The sequence below is a fragment of the Peromyscus leucopus genome, chromosome 19, assembly GCF_004664715.2.
Source record: "Peromyscus leucopus breed LL Stock chromosome 19, UCI_PerLeu_2.1, whole genome shotgun sequence".
Lineage (NCBI taxonomy): Eukaryota > Metazoa > Chordata > Mammalia > Rodentia > Cricetidae > Peromyscus > Peromyscus leucopus.
Genome location: NC_051079.1, coordinates 61,489,983 through 61,509,146, shown reverse-complemented (window position 1 = coordinate 61,509,146; position 19,164 = coordinate 61,489,983). Strand labels below are relative to the sequence as shown.

The 19,164-nt window shown below is 48.0% G+C and overlaps 1 protein-coding gene across 3 annotated transcripts in view; it reads left to right on the top strand.

Annotated features, from left to right (window-relative positions):
* Mapk4 (mitogen-activated protein kinase 4) overlaps positions 1-3,557 on the top strand; it is a 143,944-nt gene extending 140,387 nt beyond the window's left edge. For all 3 annotated transcript variants that reach the window (XM_028864741.2, XM_028864739.2, XM_028864738.2), the window contains exon 6: positions 955-3,557. In XM_028864741.2, coding sequence (XP_028720574.1) covers positions 955-1,651 — 697 coding nt within the window. In that variant the 3' untranslated portion in view covers positions 1,652-3,557. The remainder of the gene's footprint in view (positions 1-954) is intronic.
* Positions 3,558-19,164: the final 15,607 nt, after the last annotated feature.

Sequence of the window (19,164 nt, the reverse complement as noted above, 5' to 3'; positions counted from 1 at the left end):
AAGTCCCCTCAGGATGGCTGCAAAGGTGATCGAGAACGTATGACGAGCACTTGGGGTGTAATGTACAAACGCCGGGGGTTCCCAGCTCTTCTTCCTAGAAACCCCTGCAGTTTCAAGGCCATTCAGGGAAAGGGCAGTGCTGAACTCTGAGAACCATGCCTACGTTTAATGATATTCGTGGGAGGTGGGCCACTCAAGCCTTTCCCCTACCTCTCCAGCCATAGCTAGAGAACCCCATAGTCTCTGGGCTGCAGCTGCTCGGCCTTGGCTGGTCTAATTGTCCTGTGTGAGCACCAGGCCTCTAGCTCAGGGGGGCAGCTGGCCAGGAGCTGCCACCTTGTCTGTGTGCCTCACTGTAGCACCTGGTGTGAGAACGGGTTTCAGCCAGAGTTGACAGCCAGCCGCCTGGCCTGCCCATCTGCCCTTCTGTTTGCTCTTGGCTATCTGATTCCACTCTCCTTGGCTACAGGGCAGTCAGTCATAGGAGGGCAGAATTCCAAGGGTCTTTGGCCTCCCCTGATGGTGTCTGTGATCTTTCTGCTGGCCCCCATCTGCTCTGCTTGGATGCAAGGTGCTACGGGGCACCTGTCCAGATCCACCATGGCAGAGGTTTTATCAGCCCTGGCTACACCTTAGAATCCCTGAGGGAAGTCTCACAAACATGCCCAGGCAGGGCCATCTAGACCTATTAAACCAGAACATTGGTAGTGGGCAGCAAGGGATACCTGGTACTTAGTTTTAATCCTCCTGTGTGATTCAAACCTGAGCCAGGCTTAGGAAACACTTTTTAGGGCTTGTCCCTCAAAATGTGCTCCAAGGATCAGCAGCAACAATAAAGGGAGCCTGTTAGAAATGCAGAATCCCAGGCCCCATGCAGTGGCGGGCAGGGATAGGGCGACTTGGTTCCCCACCCCTCCTGGGTGTACTATCGCATCTCCATTTGCACCCTTGCAGGTATCCTGTGAGCCTGTCGTCAGATCTGGAGTGGCGACCAGACCGGTGCCAGGATGCTAGCGAGGTGCAGCGTGACCCACGCGCTGGCTCTGCCCCGCTGGCTGAGGATGTTCAGGTGGATCCACGCAAGGACTCGCAAAGCAGCTCCGAGCGCTTCCTGGAGCAGTCGCACTCCTCCATGGAGCGCGCCTTCGAGGCTGACTATGGGCGCTCCTGCGACTACAAGGTGGGGTCCCCATCCTACCTAGATAAGCTGCTGTGGCGTGACAACAAGCCCCACCACTACTCAGAACCCAAGCTCATCCTGGACCTGTCACATTGGAAGCAGGCAGCCGGCACGCCCCCCATGGCTGCGGTAGCAGCCGACCCGGTGTCACGTGAGGATGAGCCGACCAGCCTCTTCCTAGAGATCGCTCAGTGGGTCAAGAGCACGCAAAGCGGCCCCGAGCGTGCCAGCCCTCCCCCTGATGCCCCAGAGCACCGCCTCTCTGCCTCGCCCCCGGGACACCCGACACCCATCGATGGGGGTGCCAGCCCCCAGTTCGACTTAGATGTGTTCATCTCGCGTGCTCTAAAGCTCTGCACCAAACCCGAGGACCTACCGGAAAACAAACTGGGTGACCTCAACGGTTCGTGCATCCCTGAGCACCCCGGCGACCTCGTCCAGACAGAGGCCTTCTCCAAAGAAAGGTGGTGAGCACAGAAGGGCACGGTGCGGGAGAACTTCCGGAGCAAGATGGCACCCAGAAAGCCGGACCCCTCCCTTGCTCCTCTAGCACTTCCTTCAGCCTCTCTCTGCTACATTGGGGTTAGCAGAACGCGCGAGGATCCGGGGAGCGAGAGGAATGTCCATTTCTTAAACTGCCTTAATAACTAGCCTTTAACCTCTGGGAGCGGGTTCGAACGGAGCCTGGCTGGGAGCTATCACTTTCCCATCGAAAGGGAGGCCTGTGCTTTGTAAGTGACAGTATGCAGGGAAGAAAGGGATGTCGGACAGCAGTCTACAGCCCTGCCAGGGTCGAGGAGGGGGCAGAAGCAGCTTGCAGACAATAGTTTCCAAGCCATGTGACCCACCTAGTCTCAAATGGACATTTGGGCCCAGAGAAGCCGTGTCTGACTTAGGACCACAGGCCTAGTGAATGTCAGGGTGAAGTCTGAATCCCAAGCTCCTGTCCCCTGGACCAGTGTCCGACCACAGTATAATGTCTTCCTCTGCTGGGGTCACTCTGGCTTTTTGCTCAGCAAACTTGGTCCCGAGTGCTTCTGGCTGTCCCTGACCATCTGTCCCATCCATTCCTTTAATTTAGAGCAATGCTTCCTGTATTCTGAAACTGGAAACAGAACCAGTTTCTTTCTCCTAGCCACCAGACATATTTTTGTGACTCCCCAAGTGCTTAAATGTCCTCACCTGCCGCATTCCCTGTATTTGCCCAAACTCAGCACAGTCTGTAGTTGTTGCTTGAGATCAGAGCAGTTCAGGGGGGGTCTCTGGGTGAGTTTACTCATCTCCCAGGCCTGCGCACACAGCAGCCTCCTCCAGCATGCCCTATGCACTTTCCTGACTCGACACAGCACAGCCCTCATTCCGCGGTGGATGTCACACATGGGTGAGTTTGAAGCTGGCTATTCCAAGAATCCCTCTTGTCCAACCCCTCAGCATCCCACCCACCCCACCCACATACACACAGCTCCTCTCCAAACCTACTTCGGAACCAAATGTTCCTGGCACAAATTGCTCATTTGTAGGAAAAGCAATAAGGTGCTTTCCACAGAAACAAATGAGTTAGGAGAGAAGGTTCCACAGAGGGCCCATCATCCTTCATTAACGCGGCCCTTGATGCTGGGCATCTCTTTAGTGCTAGCCAAGAGTGGACCCTAAAGGAATGGCTGGAGAGCTAGTAACCTTGTGGGCAAGAAACATAGAAAGATAAACTAAGTGTTTAAAGAGGGGTACCAACCTCAAGTGTCCTGAAGAGGCAGCTGTCAACTGGAGAACCCATGACAAAGAATTCCAAGTAACCATGCCCTCATAAGCTTAAGTTAAGATGAACTTGGAGTCCAAAGCCCTCTACAGAAGCATAGGGTGGGGACGCCAGCAGTCCCCAGCCTGTCCCTGAGTACTCTGCCACTGGTTTCTATCCTCCCCCTGCCCCTGCCAACATCCAAAGATACCCACAGGAAGTCTAGCTGGTCTGTCGAGAGATCTCTTTGGAATGTGTTTGTCCTCACATCGCAGCACCTTAAATCCAGCTAACTATGATTTATATTGAAACCTATGAGGCATTAGAAACTTATATTTTAAAACAGAAGCAACCACACTGACCAGTTTTAAATGGAAAAATATGTAAATATAAAGTGTTTAGGTTTTCCTTTTTTTTTTTCTTTAAGAAAATGCAATGCACACCACTTTCCTCATGTGCCATTTGACCTCAGAGGGAAACTTTACTTTTTGAGTAAAGGGACATGCTGCTGATTGACCCTGAGTTCACAGAGAATTGTTATTACAGGAGAATTGTTATCATTATTCATGTTCTTAAAATAATCTGTTACATATTATTAAACTTGATCAGGATGAGCCAAATAAACTTTTATTGGAACGTAGATTCATCATGAGTTGTCATTTTAATTGGCATCTTATCTGACCCTGTCTTTTACCATGGTTGAGTCATGAGAGCCTCATTGGCCTCTCCCTTCACCAGGAAGGCCAGTGTTTGGAGGGGTGAGGATGGGGTGGGGGTGGGGTCTGAAAGGGGAGAATCCACAAACGTGAGATCAGGAAATGACTCCAGAATTAACTGTGGATTTCTATCTTGGTGTCACCTCCAAATCTCTGATAGGGCTTGGTCCTTCCTTATTGTCATAGGAGGTCTCAACATCATGAAACTGCAGAGACAACCTGTCTCAGATAGCCACCTGAGCCACACCCATCCCAGGTACCGACCTAAGGCTGCATCCATCTGAAGCTGACTGCTTCGTAACACCTATGTCAATATGAGCCCTGGCTTCATCCATTACCCAACAAATAACAGACCACGGAGTTTTCAAGTTTTGTTTCTGTTTGACTTCTCAGGAAGGCTCTTTGGGTAGAACACGCGGCTATTGAAATGCACCTCTGCCTAGATGAGCGGCCTTATGAGCCGTTTATCAGATTCTCTCCAAACCACCTGCCAAGTGTGCCGCGGTGCCCCTTACCCGCTGTTCTGGTTAGTGCTCAGTCAACTGCAGTCTGAAGGTAGTTACTAGAGGAGTCCAGAAATACACGGTTCATTGGTTTTACATTCCACACCGTTCTAGAGCACAGTGAAGGCTCACATGGTTCCACTGTGCCCCCACTGGGACCCAAATCATCCTTTGTCAAGTATCTTCACTTCACTGACCCTCTTGGTCACTTCTGTAACTGTCTTGGTCATGAACGCTCCTGTTATCTTAGTGTTTGTGTATGGGACTGGGTATTATGCAGAGCTTCAGGCAGCCGCCAGGGATGTCTCCCTACCTAGGTGGTGTGAGTGAAGACAGAGCCCACAGTCAGGACAGAAACCTTGTTGAAGTGTTCTTGTTAGAGAAACTTCTATGTCCAATTGGAGGCCTGAGCTATTAAAATGTTTTAGAATGTAGTAGGGATAGGAAAACAGAGGGAGATGACCAGCCCAAAGAGCACCAAAGAAGAACTAAGAGAAGGGGGAAAGGGACCCCAAAAGGAATAGGTCACAATTAAACCTAGCCACATGATGCTAAGATGAACACTTCCTGAAAGGGCCCCACGAGGACTGTGATATGAGACAGCAAACTCCCCTACATGCCAAAGGGTTTTACTGAAACATAACTGCATACATGCATTCAGATATCTCCTGATTCTGTGTTTGAACTTTTGATATTTTGTTTATCTTAAGGAGGCTTTTTTAAATAAAATTTTCCATTTGGGAAATAACAGCATTAAAATATTTATCTTGTTTACTGAGGTTTTTTTTTTTCTTCCTTAATTTCTGTGCCCGAGGTTAAGGGTCCCTTCTCCCCTCCATCCTCATCGAAGCTATCGTTTGGTCTGCCAAGCCTCAGCAGCAGAGCTGAGGAGTTGCAATAGTGACCATGTGGTCCACAAGCCTGAGGCATTCTATACCTGACCCTGTGCAGAAGTTTGCTGAGCCCTAAAACAAGATGCCTTGCTGGGCGGTGGTGGTGCACACCTTTAATCCCAGCACTAGGGAGGCAGAGCCAGGTGGATCTCTGTGAGTTCGAGGCCAGCCTGGGCTACAGAGTGAGTTCCAGGATCTCCTCAACGTTCTAGTCATGGTTTACTAGCCACACATTCCCACCCTGGTTAGTACACTACTTATCTTCCAGTTATATTGGATGCCACGTTCCTTTAGCTAAATTCTACTTCATATAACTTAGAATTTCCTAAGTGAGTTTATTAGTAAATCCTTTATAGCATCCATTGTATTGCTTCCAAGTTTCTCCTGCACCAAAGTCAGACTTTCAGCTGGAATGGTTAGAACAGGCAATTGGGAAGCCAGTGTGAAAGCTGGGGTTCTGCTAAACCAGCAAGCTCCACATGGAGAGGGGGAGGGGTCACACAGCCTCTCGTAACCATGCATCAAACATCTCCTCTCAAGACACGTCACCTGCCTCTCTCCACTATTTAACAGATATGGATGTGGACAGTGGATGGGGATTTACAGGTTACCCACTCGGACCCCCTCAGTTTGCAGAGAAGTTAATTGAAGCCACGGGTGAGGAAATGGCAGAGCTGGAACTAGAATCGATACTCCTCCAAGGACGCACGTCATCCCAGCCGCCCATCTGGGTACACGTGGTGGGGTTGTAACTGGAACAGCAGATGGAACACAAAGATGGGTCTGGATCACGAAGGGCCACCCTCTACCTCAGTGCCTCTAGCTGCCTGGAGCCCCAGGTCTTAGAAATGATTAGCTGCGTCTACAGATAATTTCTGCCCAACTTGGAGCCTGGTCTGTACAGCAGGGAGGGAGGGAGGAAAGAGAAACAGGCATTAGGGTTCGAGCAGAGACGGATTTTCCTCAGAGGCAAACTGAGGTAAAGACTCAAGCACAGGAGTTGCGGGGAGGGACTCGGGAATCACTGATGAGGTAAAGCAACAGGAAGGAGAGAGAAGCCACTGGAGGGCACAAGTTCCTCCCCAGGCGGCCGCCATTGCGTCTTGCAGAGGTGTGGGGAATTCTGGGAGGCAGAGTCCCAGCTCAATAGCTGAAGGCGGACTCTAGCCAGCCCAAGCATGGCAAACATGGCCCTGGCAGGCCCTGCCCTCCTCCCCATCCCCTCTGCCTTGCTAAAAAACCGTTAGCTTACATTTCTAAAGCTGGCCACTGAGGTCTACTCCCTTATTTAGCCACTTCCTCCTCCTGAGACTGACTACCCAGGTCCAGCTATCAAAGTATTGAAGGCCAACAATCAAAATCCCCCTTGTGGCCGCCCTAATTAACATGCCCAATTAAAATTAAGCACCTCACCCTAACACAGGGTTTCCCCTTTTACATTTTTAAACCACCGTTTTCCTATGGGCCACATCTGTCTCTTCTCTACCCAGAGGCAGTCCTTTGTCCCTCTCCAGGGAATGTTCTTCCCCATCTCCCTTGTGTGCATCCCCTTCTCCCTCATCCTCTATCTCCTGTCTCTGTCTCTTATTCCCTGCCCTCTGACCCTCTGGGACAAATAAATCTCCTTTGTGCTGAGAACTTGGTCTGGGGGTGTCCCAAGCCAATACCTAGTCTTTCAATAGCAAAGTGGATAACCTTGGGATTCTTGCTGATGACTCTTCGTCTCAGACAGAGCACTTCCCCAGTAACTCTGGCCTCCACTGCATCCAAACGGGTCCCAAATGGCCACAGGCAAGAGGACACAGGTGCAGGCAGGTGGAAGCTAACGTGGCATGCTCAGAAAGGTGAGGGCCAAACGCCTACGGTGTCAACAGTGGGAATCCAGGACACGGGCCGAGAACACCTAGTGCTGGCAATGCCCTACCTGCTCTGGCTAGGACTACTCGGATCTCTTCTTTCCTTCCTACAAGAATAAAGACTGAGCTCAGGACAAGCAGCTGTAACTGAACTTCAGAAGTAGAAGGAAGGAGCTGGGGAGATGGTTCAGCCCTGTTGTTAGCAGGAGGACCCGAGTTCCAGCCCCAGCATCCAGCTAAATGACAAAGCAGACCATACATCTGTAATCCCTGCACTGGGATGGGAGGTGGAGACAGGCAGAGATCCCCAGAGACCAGAGATTATTGGCCAGCCAACCTAGCCAAATAGATGAGCTCCAGAGTCAGAGATCTTCACCTAAAGAATAAGGTGGAGAGAGATTGAGAAAGACACCCAACATTGACCGTTGGCTTCCACGTGCAAAGACACAGAATTCCACATGCACAAAGCACCCACCCACATGAACACAAATATATACTACATACACAAAGAAGTGTAGAGATGAACATGTTCCCCTGAGATACCCCAGGAAGTTCTCTTTTCTCCATCTTTTTTGTTTTGTTGTTGTTTATCTCTGTTGTTGTTGTTGTTGAAACAAGATCTCACTACGTAGCCCTGGTAGGCTGGAACTTAGAGATATGCAAGCCTCTGCATGGAGCATGCTAAAGGTGAGCATCACCATGCCGATCTCCTAGACATACTAAGCCTATCATCAGTATCCTGCCTGTACTCTCATTAATCTGGTATCAGCCATCCAAGCTACTGTTGGGAAGTGTTCATATCAAACTAATGGAGTCTTTGTTTCAGAGGCAGCCAACAGGTCTCTCCTTAAATGAAGCAGCTCTATGTTCTTGCTAGACATCTATCTGGGCCATTGGGTGGTAAAGCTAAATGGCATTAAGAACATCACAAAGATGGCTACAATCCCATCTGGAGCTTGATGCTCCAGGTCTTGGAGTTCAAAGCACTCCTTCACTGCCTGCCTTTCTCTTTGCATGTTCTCAGCTCTCCTATGGGTGAATGTCCCTACACCTTCGTGCCTCTTAGCATCCAATGGCCAGGTAAAAAATGGCAATAGAATGTAGCAAGGTTCCAGGTACAATCAGGTACAATCCAGGAAACCAAATACAATCTACCGATGGACCACATCTGTGACATTAGTCTCCTTGGCACCAGGCTTAACCAAGCGGCTCATCTAAACTCTGGACTGAATTCCAGTTCATTAGGAGGAATTGGCTGTTCCCACTCTGAACCAAAAAGCCATCTCAACACTGAAATGATACTAGCCTCAAGGTCCCTCTAATGGGATCATGTTGGTTCTTCAGCCTGCCTCCACAGCAGCCTGCTCAGGCTTCTGTGACAGCTGTGGACAGGTAGGTAGTGCTGTAGCAAAGAGGACTGTATGATGAGAATTTGTTTTACCCTCTGCCTCCTAGAACTGCTATAGATACAACTGGTCTGTTTTCTCCCCTTTAGTTCATGAGCGCAGACTTGAGATAGAGCTTCAAGAAATTTAGAAACAAGAATGTTGTGGTCTGTGTTTTGTGCTCCATTGACATGGTGGAGATTTCAATGGCCAATGAGAATTTGACTATCATTGACCTAGGACGGCTCTTCCAATCAGTCCTGGAGATGGGGTTCCTAGACAAGTGATTTATAAAGGGGAATGAATGATCTAAGAAGATAGCTGATACAGGAAACAGATGGAGCTTGGAAAGAATACACAAAGATGTGGCTTGAACCAGCAACCGCTTCTGCCTGACCCCATGGAGAACTCTGGATTATAAACTTCACCACAGAAATGCCCCCCCTCCCCTTTAGGAAAAGTGGATGATGGCCTTTTGGCCTCTGTGTCAGCTCCATTCAGCCAAGGACTCTCTTGGAGCCAGCGATGGGTCATTTAGCAGCCCAGACCCCTAGTAGCAGGGCAGTCTGCACCATCCACACTACAGGGTACCACACTAGGCACTTTGGGAGTAAGGAGCGGGGAAGAAGATCTGCCACCAACAATTCTATAGTTTGGGTGGGTAGGTGTGGGAAATAAGCTCTCTGAGGTCTATGGTTTTATTGTCAGCATAGCGGCTGCACCTGAATTTACTGTTCCAGCTACTGACTTCGGCTCCGCAATAACTGCCCAGTTACTCAGGCAGAGGCCTGCCGGGACTTCTGCATCCCACTGGAACCACCTCTGTGTCTGCAGCCAAATGGAGTTTTTAACTAAGTCTCTAATGGTTCTGTTTTACCAATAAAGATTCAGGAGTCAGATGCAGGGGTGAAAACCTGCCAGCGGTCTATGCTTAGTTGTTAGTGGGTGCTCGGGTTGTCTAGCGGTGTTGGGATTTGGTGGGTCGATTTTAGGGCTTATAGTATTTTTGATTTATTTGCTCAGAGGAACTGAGAAGCCACCAGCTAACCTTCCTCCTTAGCCAGCGACCCAGCAAGAGAACATCTCTTCATCCATCCCAAACCAAAAGAGGTTACTTTCTGTGTATTTCTCTATTTGTTTTCCAGACTCCCTCTAACTCTCTATGGCCACTTCTTGTCACCTAGTTGCTGGCTCAGCCTCCTGGCCTGAGGTTTTATTTAATGCAAATTCAGGGTTCACAGTGTGATCCAATATCCCACAACAGAGGTCCAAGTGGAAGATCTTCAAAGTTCCCCCATGGTGATTCCCGCAGAGGTCCAGTTCCAGTTCCCACATTATTGATATCTTATGGCTGACATTCCTAGACAGTACCTTTCTTGCTATCTTTCCTTGAGCTGAGAGACTGTTTTAGGAGTCTCCAAGACCTCCTTTAGACTTAATGATTTACTGTAAGGACTTAAAGTGCTCAGAAAAGCTGAAACATTTGTAGTTATGGTTTGTTACAGTGGGCAGATACAGATCTGAATTCACAAGCAAAAAGACACATCAATGACATATAGAAGGAGCCAGCAACAAGCTTCCAGGTGTCCCCTCCGAGGCCAGCCACCTATTGATGTGCTTAAGAGTCCCAGCAATGACATAGAATGACCCATGGTAACATATTGTTTACCAGGGTATCCCACCTGAGCCTTGGGGCCTAAGATGGTTATGGGGCATGATTAGTCACATGGTTGCACAGTGCCAAGGAGACTGACCCTAGCTGCTTGATCTCCAGACGCCTCCTCCCCTGAGATCAAACCCGATGCCCCAGCCTTGGAGGATCATGGAACTCTTATCAAGACACTATGTATTCCAAAGGCTCAGAAGTTATCTCAGGAGCCAGTCAAGGACCAGTCCTCCTAGATACTAGACTTTGTTAGGAATGTGCAGGCTTTGAGCAACCAAAGCCTGCTGAGTTACCCTTTACTGCAAAGCGACATTGAATACATTTGTGTCTCCTGCAATTTCAAACTTATATGGAGCTTTTACCTTATATGGAAAATACAGCTAAGCAGAGGCAGTATGTTATTAAATTATTAGTGATCCTGTTTGGTCCCATGTGCCTACATACTTTTAAGCATATATTGCATTATTAAAATATAATAATGCAAAGTACACATGCTGAGGCAAAGCAATTCTGGGATTCCTTTTCTTATTAACTTGTGCCCTGTTTATGAAAGCTGAACCTGTTGATGGATTTACAAGCTACCCCAATGCTCATTCTGTTATCATGGTTATTACCCCTGGGGCATAATGGGATGCTTTGGGAAGCAATTGCTTCCAGCTACCCCAGAGCTGTTCTGTAGTAGAGCTGAAGGATCCAAGATTTGAAGCCAATGGGATCCCTGGCTGTGAAGCTCTGCATGTTGGCCCCCTGAGAAGGCAAGGCAAGAGATGAACATCAACAGCCGTTCCTCTCTGAATGATGTATCCCAGACACATCAACAGCAGTATCCCAGCTCCAACCCTCAGATCAGATCAGGAGAGGTGTGCGCAGTGCCACCAGCCCAGGGCTGGAAGCAGAAAGGCAGGCAACGGTGTGACCTCTCGCCAACAGGCTCCCACAGGTGTGACTAAAGGATATAATGGTTCATCTGAAGTGTCAGTTTGTCTAGGCCACAAGGATGTACTGGTCAGGATTCCTCAGAAAAAGAAACACAATCAAAATTAATAAGAGAGAGAGAGAGAGAAAGAGAGAGTTGTTCGTATGTACATGATGTGGTGGGAGGCATGGGTGCAGAGGCTGGAGGCCAGAGGACAACTTTGTGGAGCTGATTCTCCCCCCCCCCTTTAGATGAGCTGTGAGGATTGAATTCAGGTCACCAGGCCTGCCTGTGCACAACATGGGCCTCTATCTGCTGAGACATCTCGATTTATTTAATTTAAGGAATTATGGAGACTAGCACAGTTTATATCTCCAAGAATGTGCAGCAGGCTAGAAACCTGGAAGCGCCGATGTTGAGGATTGTGTAGGAAGGCCCTCTGCTGGCAGGAGGAAGTCACTATTTTGATCAATGTAAACTTTGATAGGGCCCAACCATAATGTTGAAAATAACCTACTTGACCTAAAATCCAATAATCAAAACATGAATCCGTTGCAAAAATACTCTCACATCAACACCTAGAACAGCATTAGATCAAATATCTGAGCATCGCTTACCCGTTTAAAAACAAAAATTGACCACAAAGACACCAGCCTTTGGGGTATTTACCCAGTCCAAAACACCTGCTACCCTCATCCTCCCCCCCCCCCCCCCAGAGAAGGGTCCTGCATTCAGGACTGGGCTGGGCTATCATTGTACATCCCTGCCACACTTAACATAGTAACCAGCTCAGGGTTCAGTCCTGACCAACACTGATGAATTATGTTCTGTGTTGGGGGGATACAGATTGAAGACTCAGGTGTGTGTATGGAGGGGTGGGGGTCAGTCTTTGTTACTGCATGAACTGAACTGAGGACAGGGCTCTAGGAAATGTTGTATAAGGCCTTCATCTGGACCACAGAGCCAGGGGAAGCTGCCTGGGGAAGCAATGAATGTCATGTAAAAGATGGCTACACAGGCTGGAGAGATGCCTCAGCCGTTAAAGGCTAGGCTCACAACCCAAAATATGAGTACACAATCTCCTCTGCAGCTCCCCCTGAGCCAGAGAGTCCTCCGTTTTAAGAGGAGTGCCTTCAGCCTAGCTCAGAAAAACAGTCTTTTTCTTCAGCTTTCTCGAGCCTGCTGCTGTCCTCCCTGGAAAAAGAACTCAGAAACCAGAGCCAGGAGGCAGCCATTACAAGTCACCTTCCATCAGTCTGTGAACAGGGGAGCTTATCCCTCCACAAGGAAGAGCCACAGATGCCTTTACCAACGAGGTCTCTTTAAATTAAAAATACTACCACAGAGTCGGGTGGTGGTGGTGGTACACATCTTTAATCCTAGCACTCAGGAGGCAGAGGCAGGTGGATCTCTGTGAGTTCAAGGCCAGCCTGGCCTACATAGTGAGTTCCAAGACAGCCAGAGCTACACAAAGAGACCTTATCTCAAAAAACAAAATAATAATAATAATGAATAGTAATAATAATACCAGCACCACTGAACAGCTCATTCGCCACCTGCAAGGACTTTAAAATAAAGTTTGGACTGCTGAAGGTAAAAAAGATCCCCCTACCCATAGAGAGGCAGTGACAGATGCAAGGTCCCATAAGAAGCTGGTAGCTCCTAAGTGTGACCTTTGTATCCTTTTTTCTACAACATGGTGCTTGGCCTTGGGATTAGGGACATTAACTGTAATTGGCCATCCAAAAGCCAAGTTTTGTACCCTCTCTCTTGCCTCTCTCCTTCCCTAGAAGCTGAAAAGTGGCTTTCTCAGCTTCCTTGGGAGTAATCCGAAGCATGTGACCCAGCCTAGCAAGATATCAAAAGATGGTTTCTGAGAAACTTTTCAATACTCAAGTTAAAAGGGCCTCACCAGAAGAAAACTTCTCACCATCTGCTTTCCTTGTTTAAACCGTATGATGTGCCGGAACTGGAGCGACCTTCTTGAGATCATGAGGCAGTAACCCAGAGGAGAAAAAACTAAGCAGACCAAGGGAATGAAGAAGGGATGGAAAGAGCCCAAGTCAATCATGACGTCATACATGTTGCTGAGTCAGCCCTCGAGGCGCACATTTGCAGGTTTTTGTTAAGACAACAAATACTCTTATGAGAAAGCCAGTCTTCATCAGTTTCTTTCACTGGCATCTGAAGGCATCCCAGGAGACTCAGGGCTAATCTGAAAGTTCCTGATTCCTTTGCTATCTTCTTCTGCAGTTTAGGTTACCTGTAAAAATTCCTTTTATTCCAAGAGCAAAAGTTTCAGAGCACAGTATACCAGACCCTTTTCTGTTGCTGCGATAAAAATTTCATAGCCAGAACAACTCATAGAAGAGAGTTTATTTTGGTTTTCAGGTCCGTTATGGGTCCATAAGGGTAGGGGAGTCAGGGCAGCAGGTGGCTGGCTGGGGCAGGAAGCTGAGAGATCACATCTTCACCAAGTGCTAATGGCAGAGTGAATAAGCAGGAAGTGGAATGAAGCTAGAACCTCAAAGCCAGTCCCCAACCACATACTTCCTCCAGCAGGTGCATCCCAAAGGTTTTATAATCTTCCCCAACAGCGCCACCAGCTAGGAACAAAGTGTTCAAATACATGAGCTTATGGGAGACATTTCTCATTCCAACCACCATATACAGTGAACGTCTGAGCTCTTGTAAATTCTGTTGACAGCCACATGCTATACTTACCTCCTCCTGCCACCATCAACACTCTTCCAACCGTGTGGTCCTTAACCTAGGGCTTTCTAGCTATCCCATCTCTCTAGGTCATTTTGTGAGATATCTACTTGATTATTACCCCTCTCAAGAACAATGTCATGGTTTGGAGACAGAGGTTAGCAGTTAATAGTACCTGTTGCTCTTTCAGAGGACCCAGGTTCTGTTTGCTGTACCTACATAGTTGTGGGAGACCTGCTCCCACTTTTTCCATAGGGTACTCTTGAAGGAGGAATGAGGAATATTTAGATAGAAAGATAGAGGGGAGAGAAAACAGAACACAGGATAGCCTCAGAAGGGCCTGGATCTACATCCACAGGCCCCTTCTGTCTCTTCAAAAGGGGTTTTTATAGGAATGCCAAGGGGTGGAGCAAAAGACCTCCCCCTAGCACAGCCAAGTGTAGACCCTTCCAGCCACCTGGTAAACATGCACATGGTCAAGCCATTCCCCTAATGCAGCCCTGCTGGGTAAAGCAAGCTCAGATCCCACTAGGAAACCTCTGTGTGCCTCCACACATAGTGGCTCATAACCATCTGTAACTCTAGTTCCAGAAGATCTGATGCCCTCTTCTGACCTCTGCAGGCACCAGGCACACATGTGGTGCACATACATGCGTGCACATAAATGCTTATAAACATAAAATAAAAATATATTCCAAAAGAATTAAAACAAAATCAAACAACAACAACAACAACCTCGGCTTGGACTCCAAGCCTCACTCCTTCACTGTCAAGTCTGCCGAGTCCTGAACCAAATCATCTTCTGGGAGAGAAAAGACAACTTTTGCCAGGGCAAACTGCACCCATAGGACCCTGCCCTTCTCACTTCCCATTCCATTTCTCCCTCACAGAGGTTTCAGAGCAGCCTCAGGGAAGGGGAAGGAAGTAGGGACATCTTGCAGGTCCAGCAGGACATCATGCAGGTCCAGCAGGACATCATGCAGGTCCAGCAGGACATCATGCAGGTCCAGCAGGACATCATGCAGGTCCAGCAGGAGGGCTCAAAAATCACCCATGCCCTCCCCACCCCCAATATGCCATGGACTCCATGTGTGGCATCATGGCTTAGAACTAGATCTACAATATGAAGAAACTAAGGCCTTTCTCTGCCTGCCTGCCCTCTTTGTGTACCGTATGCATGCCTGGGGCCCCCTGGAACTAGAGTTACAGATGGTTTCAGGCCACCATATGGATGCTAGTCATCAAACCTGGGTCCCCTGAAGAGTAGCAAGGGCCCTTAACCACTGAGCCGTCTCTCTGACCCCTGCCTGCCTTCACATCAATATCTGCCATTTTGAAATGCCTCCTAATGGAAGCTCCCAGACTCACTGTCCAATCCAATGACCACTGGCCACACCTGACTGCCAAGCATGTGCAGAGTGCGTCTAGTCTGTATGTAAAGATGTGTCATTTAAGGAGGGAAACACCCTTTCCTCCACATTCCTAGATTTTATGGCTAGAGCCCTAGAAATTAAACCTAGAAGACAAAGTAACAGGAGAAAAGTTGGTGAGCCTGTGAAGCATGTTACACTTAGGAGATAAATTAACCAATGAATAACTCAAATTGTTGTTTTCCTTCATTGTTTGCTGTATTTCATTTGCCTTCAGCTCAAAAATCATCATTATGCCAGAGTGCCATACTTGGAAGTACCATGTTCTGATCCCATTCTCCTATAAGTGTAAGATGCATACCAAATGTTACAGATGGAATGCGAAATGCCCCGTCTCAGTCAGTGTTCTGTTACAATGAAGAGACACCATGACCAAGACAATTCTTATAAGAGAAAGCATTTCACTGGGGCCTTGCTTACAGTTTCAGAGGTTTAGTCCATTTTCATCATGGTGAGGAGCATGGTGATAGGCAGGAGTGGTGCTGGACAAGTACCTGGGAGCTACATCATGATCCATAGGCAGAGAGAGAGAGAGAGTCTGGACCTAGCATGGACTTTTCAAACCTCAAAGCCCACCCACAGTGACACACTTCCTCCAACAAGGCCACACCTCCTAATCCTAATTCTTTCAAATAGTGCCATTCCCTGGTGACTAAATATTCAAATATATGATCCTAAGGGGGCCATTCTCATCTAAACCACCACACTCCCATAGGCTGCATCTGAATACTAGGTTCTCAATAGGTGGCACTGCTTTGGGAAGTGGTAAGACCTTTGGGAGGTGGAGCTTAGTTGGAGGAACTGGGTCAGGGAGGACCTGGGTTGTTGAGCAATGAATCTTGAGAGTTCTAGACCAACTCAATGTCCAGTCCAAGCTCTCTGCTTTCTGATCCACCACAGCGTTAAGAACAAACCATACAATAAGCATCTGCATCCACAGATGGAGCTGCCCACCACACTGCCTTTCTCACTGTGATGGATGGATCTTATCCCAATCTAGAAGCCCAAACAAACTTCTCCCTTACCCTGCTTCTGCTGTGTCTGTGGTCATGGCAAAGCAATACTCCAAATGCCTCAAACTGCAAACTGTGTGTGTGTGTGTGTGTGTGTGTGTGTGTGTGTGTGTGTGTGTAGAGAGAGAGAGACAGACAGACAGACACAGAGAGAGACAGAGAGACAGACAGAGAGAGTCTATTAGACAGATACAACAGTGTCTCTCAAAGGCAGAGGGTAAAAAGAAGTGTGAGGGGCTATTCCTCAGAGGAGCTGTCCTTAAGTCCTGGAAAGCAGATAACCAAGGCTCATCTCTCCACGCCCCTGTGCAAAGGGGCTTGTTGTCGCATGTTTTGGCCCAGCTGCTTTGATTCCACTCAGATCCCTGCACCTGAACAACATCCTTCTGCTTCATCCGAGTTTAATACAATCCACCACTGAGGTCCCTAGGACAAAGTACAGCATCAAGATGACCTGCTTACCAGATTAAAGGTGATTTATTTTATCTCCAGTGGTGCCAGACATTATTTTTTTACATCAGAGTCTCATGGCTCTAAGCTGTGATTTATTTATTAGACTTGATAATGAGAGCTGTCTACCCTGAGCATGCAGAGGAAATTTCAGCCTGGTTCTAAAAGTAGAAGGAGCTGCTGTCAGGTATGTTCCCTGATTGAATGTGGCGTGGGGAGGGGTGCGTATTGCCACACTCGTGCAACTTGTCCTTAGCTTGCAAAATGAGGTCAAGATGAACTCATAATCTTGAAGAGCTGCATATTGGCTCTTTCCTGTGGGGCTGTGCAAAGACAATAGCAACAACAACAACAACAACAAAAACCCTGCAACCTTTAAAGACCTAGTGGACTGGCTCACAGCCAAGGCTACAACTCTTGGAGGTGAAACGTCCCTCCAAATGCAGTGATCTGAGTTCTGCAAAGATGTGCTATTCTTTCCTGCGTCACCCCAAGTCCAGTCTGTCCTAGGGTACCAACCTCTCTATCCACTGTTGTAGAATATTATTTTAAGATGTGTTGCTTTTGTTTATGCGGTGGAAACATTTATTTAATGATGCAAAGATGCAATGTATTCTTTTACGTTGCATTTGTTTAACTCTGTGAAGCTGTGTTACTGTGCCTGTCTAAAACACTTGATGGTCTAATAAAGAGATCATTGGCCAATAGCAAGGCAGGAGAAAGGATGGGCAGAGCTGGCAGACAGAGAGGATAAATAGGAGAGATCTTGGAGGAGAAAGAGCAAGAAAAGAAAAAGAGGAGGACTCAGGAGCCAGCCACCCAGCTACACAATCAGCGACTGAGTAAGGAAGAAAAAAAGATATACAGAAATAGAAAAAGGTAAAAGCCAGAGGCAAAAGGTAGATGGACTAATTTAGGTTAAGGAAAGCAGGCTAGAAAGAAGCCAAGCTAAGGCCGGGCATTTATAATTAAGAATAAGCGTCCATATGTGATTTATATGGGAGCTGGGTGGCAGCCCACACCCCCCCAAAAAAAAGAGCAAAACCAACCAACAAAAATCTACCATATTATTTCCATTGAGATCACATGCAACTAGGTCACCTCAAAGGGACAACACATTTCACTAGCACGACGAGATCTCTCCCCAGCAGAAATTTTTAGTGACATGGGCAGCAAATGTGAGAATTTGCAGCAGCCCTCTAAGGAACAGAGATGATGAGCAGGTGGAAGGATCAATGATAGATCTCAGAAAGAGCAAGGAGTTGAGGTGGACTGAGAATGAAGAAGTGAATTTCCAACAGAGGATGGCCAGAATTCTGGGGTAAAGCGGTTTTGTTTTTCCAAGGACAGAAAATCATATCTCTTCCAAAAGAGGACGAACAAGTTCAGGCCAGGAGGCTGACTCCGAGGACAGATGGTGACGGGAAGAGCCCGTGCCCAACAGCAGCACCTCATCTGGACCACAACTCCGAGAATATCCATTCTGCAGATACTGCCTCCTGGGCTGGCCTGACAAAAAGCAAGCAGAAACCACAGAAGCCCGCCTGTAAGTAACAAGTGAAGTCCTGAGTGAATGCATATAGTTGACATGAGCACAGCCATGTCAAGAAAACCAGAGCCTCAGACCCATGAGAGGCCCCCCCCCCTTCCTCTAGTCCAAGTGTGAACGTTGATAGTTTGGGCAGAAAATGGCCGCCTTAGCTTTCTCCCTCCTGGATATTTCCTGCCTGAAAACTGCTCCCCACTGAGAATGTTCCTCCTGGTTCATCTATCCCACAGACCCCACCTCCTTGTTCAGCTGTGTGCAGTAACCAAGCCTGCCTCCTGTCCAACTGTATGTAACAGACACCCCGAGCTTCTGAAGTGCTGTGTCTTCTCCATGAGAGAGCCGGGTCCACCTGATCCCAGCCTTTCTGTGTGTCCTTGTTCCTGTCCTGTCTTCCTTCCCTCACTGCCTCCGTCAGTTCCATCCCTGGGGCGGTCTGGCACCTTCACGGATCATTCCTCAGTGGGAGAGTCCAAGTCAGTCTTTTAGTTCCTAGGATAGAACGGTCCAGGATGGTTAAGAGCAAAGCAGATAGTGTGTCTTTGGTCCTTCGGTTTAGTTGTTTTTATCTAAGTTGTCCTATTACCCATAAAGACTCGGGAGTCAGATATCAGAGTCAAAATGTGAAAGATCAAAGAAGCAGAGGAGGAGTGGCCATCTGTCCTTCTCTCCACACTTCCCAGATCAGAGAGACTGTGAAATCTCTTAAGTTTCCCCCTAATCCTTCCTGTGCGTCTTCTCTATCCATATTCCTGGCTTCTCTATGGCTAATTCCGGTCAGCCAATCACTGACTCTGCCGAGTCAAGTATAACTTTATTAACACAGTCTCGTGGTAAAGGCTTGCTCCCCAGAATGGTACTACTGGAAGATAGAGGCGGAGTTGTTGAAAGGTGGGTCTTCACTGAAGACCTTTAGGGCATTGGGAAATTAACCCTTAAAAGGGACCTTGGGACCCCAGCTCCCTCCTGCTTCCTTACCCCTCCCCTACTCCCCATGAAGTGAGTAGCTCCCCTCTAGCAAGCGTCTGCTCTGTCATGCATCCCCGCCTTGCCACAGGCCCAAAAGGAATCAGGCCAATTAATCATGGGCTTGAATCCCATGTTTTAAGTTAACTGTAAATTAAATGATCTCAGATACTTGTTACAGTATCAGAGTTGACTGA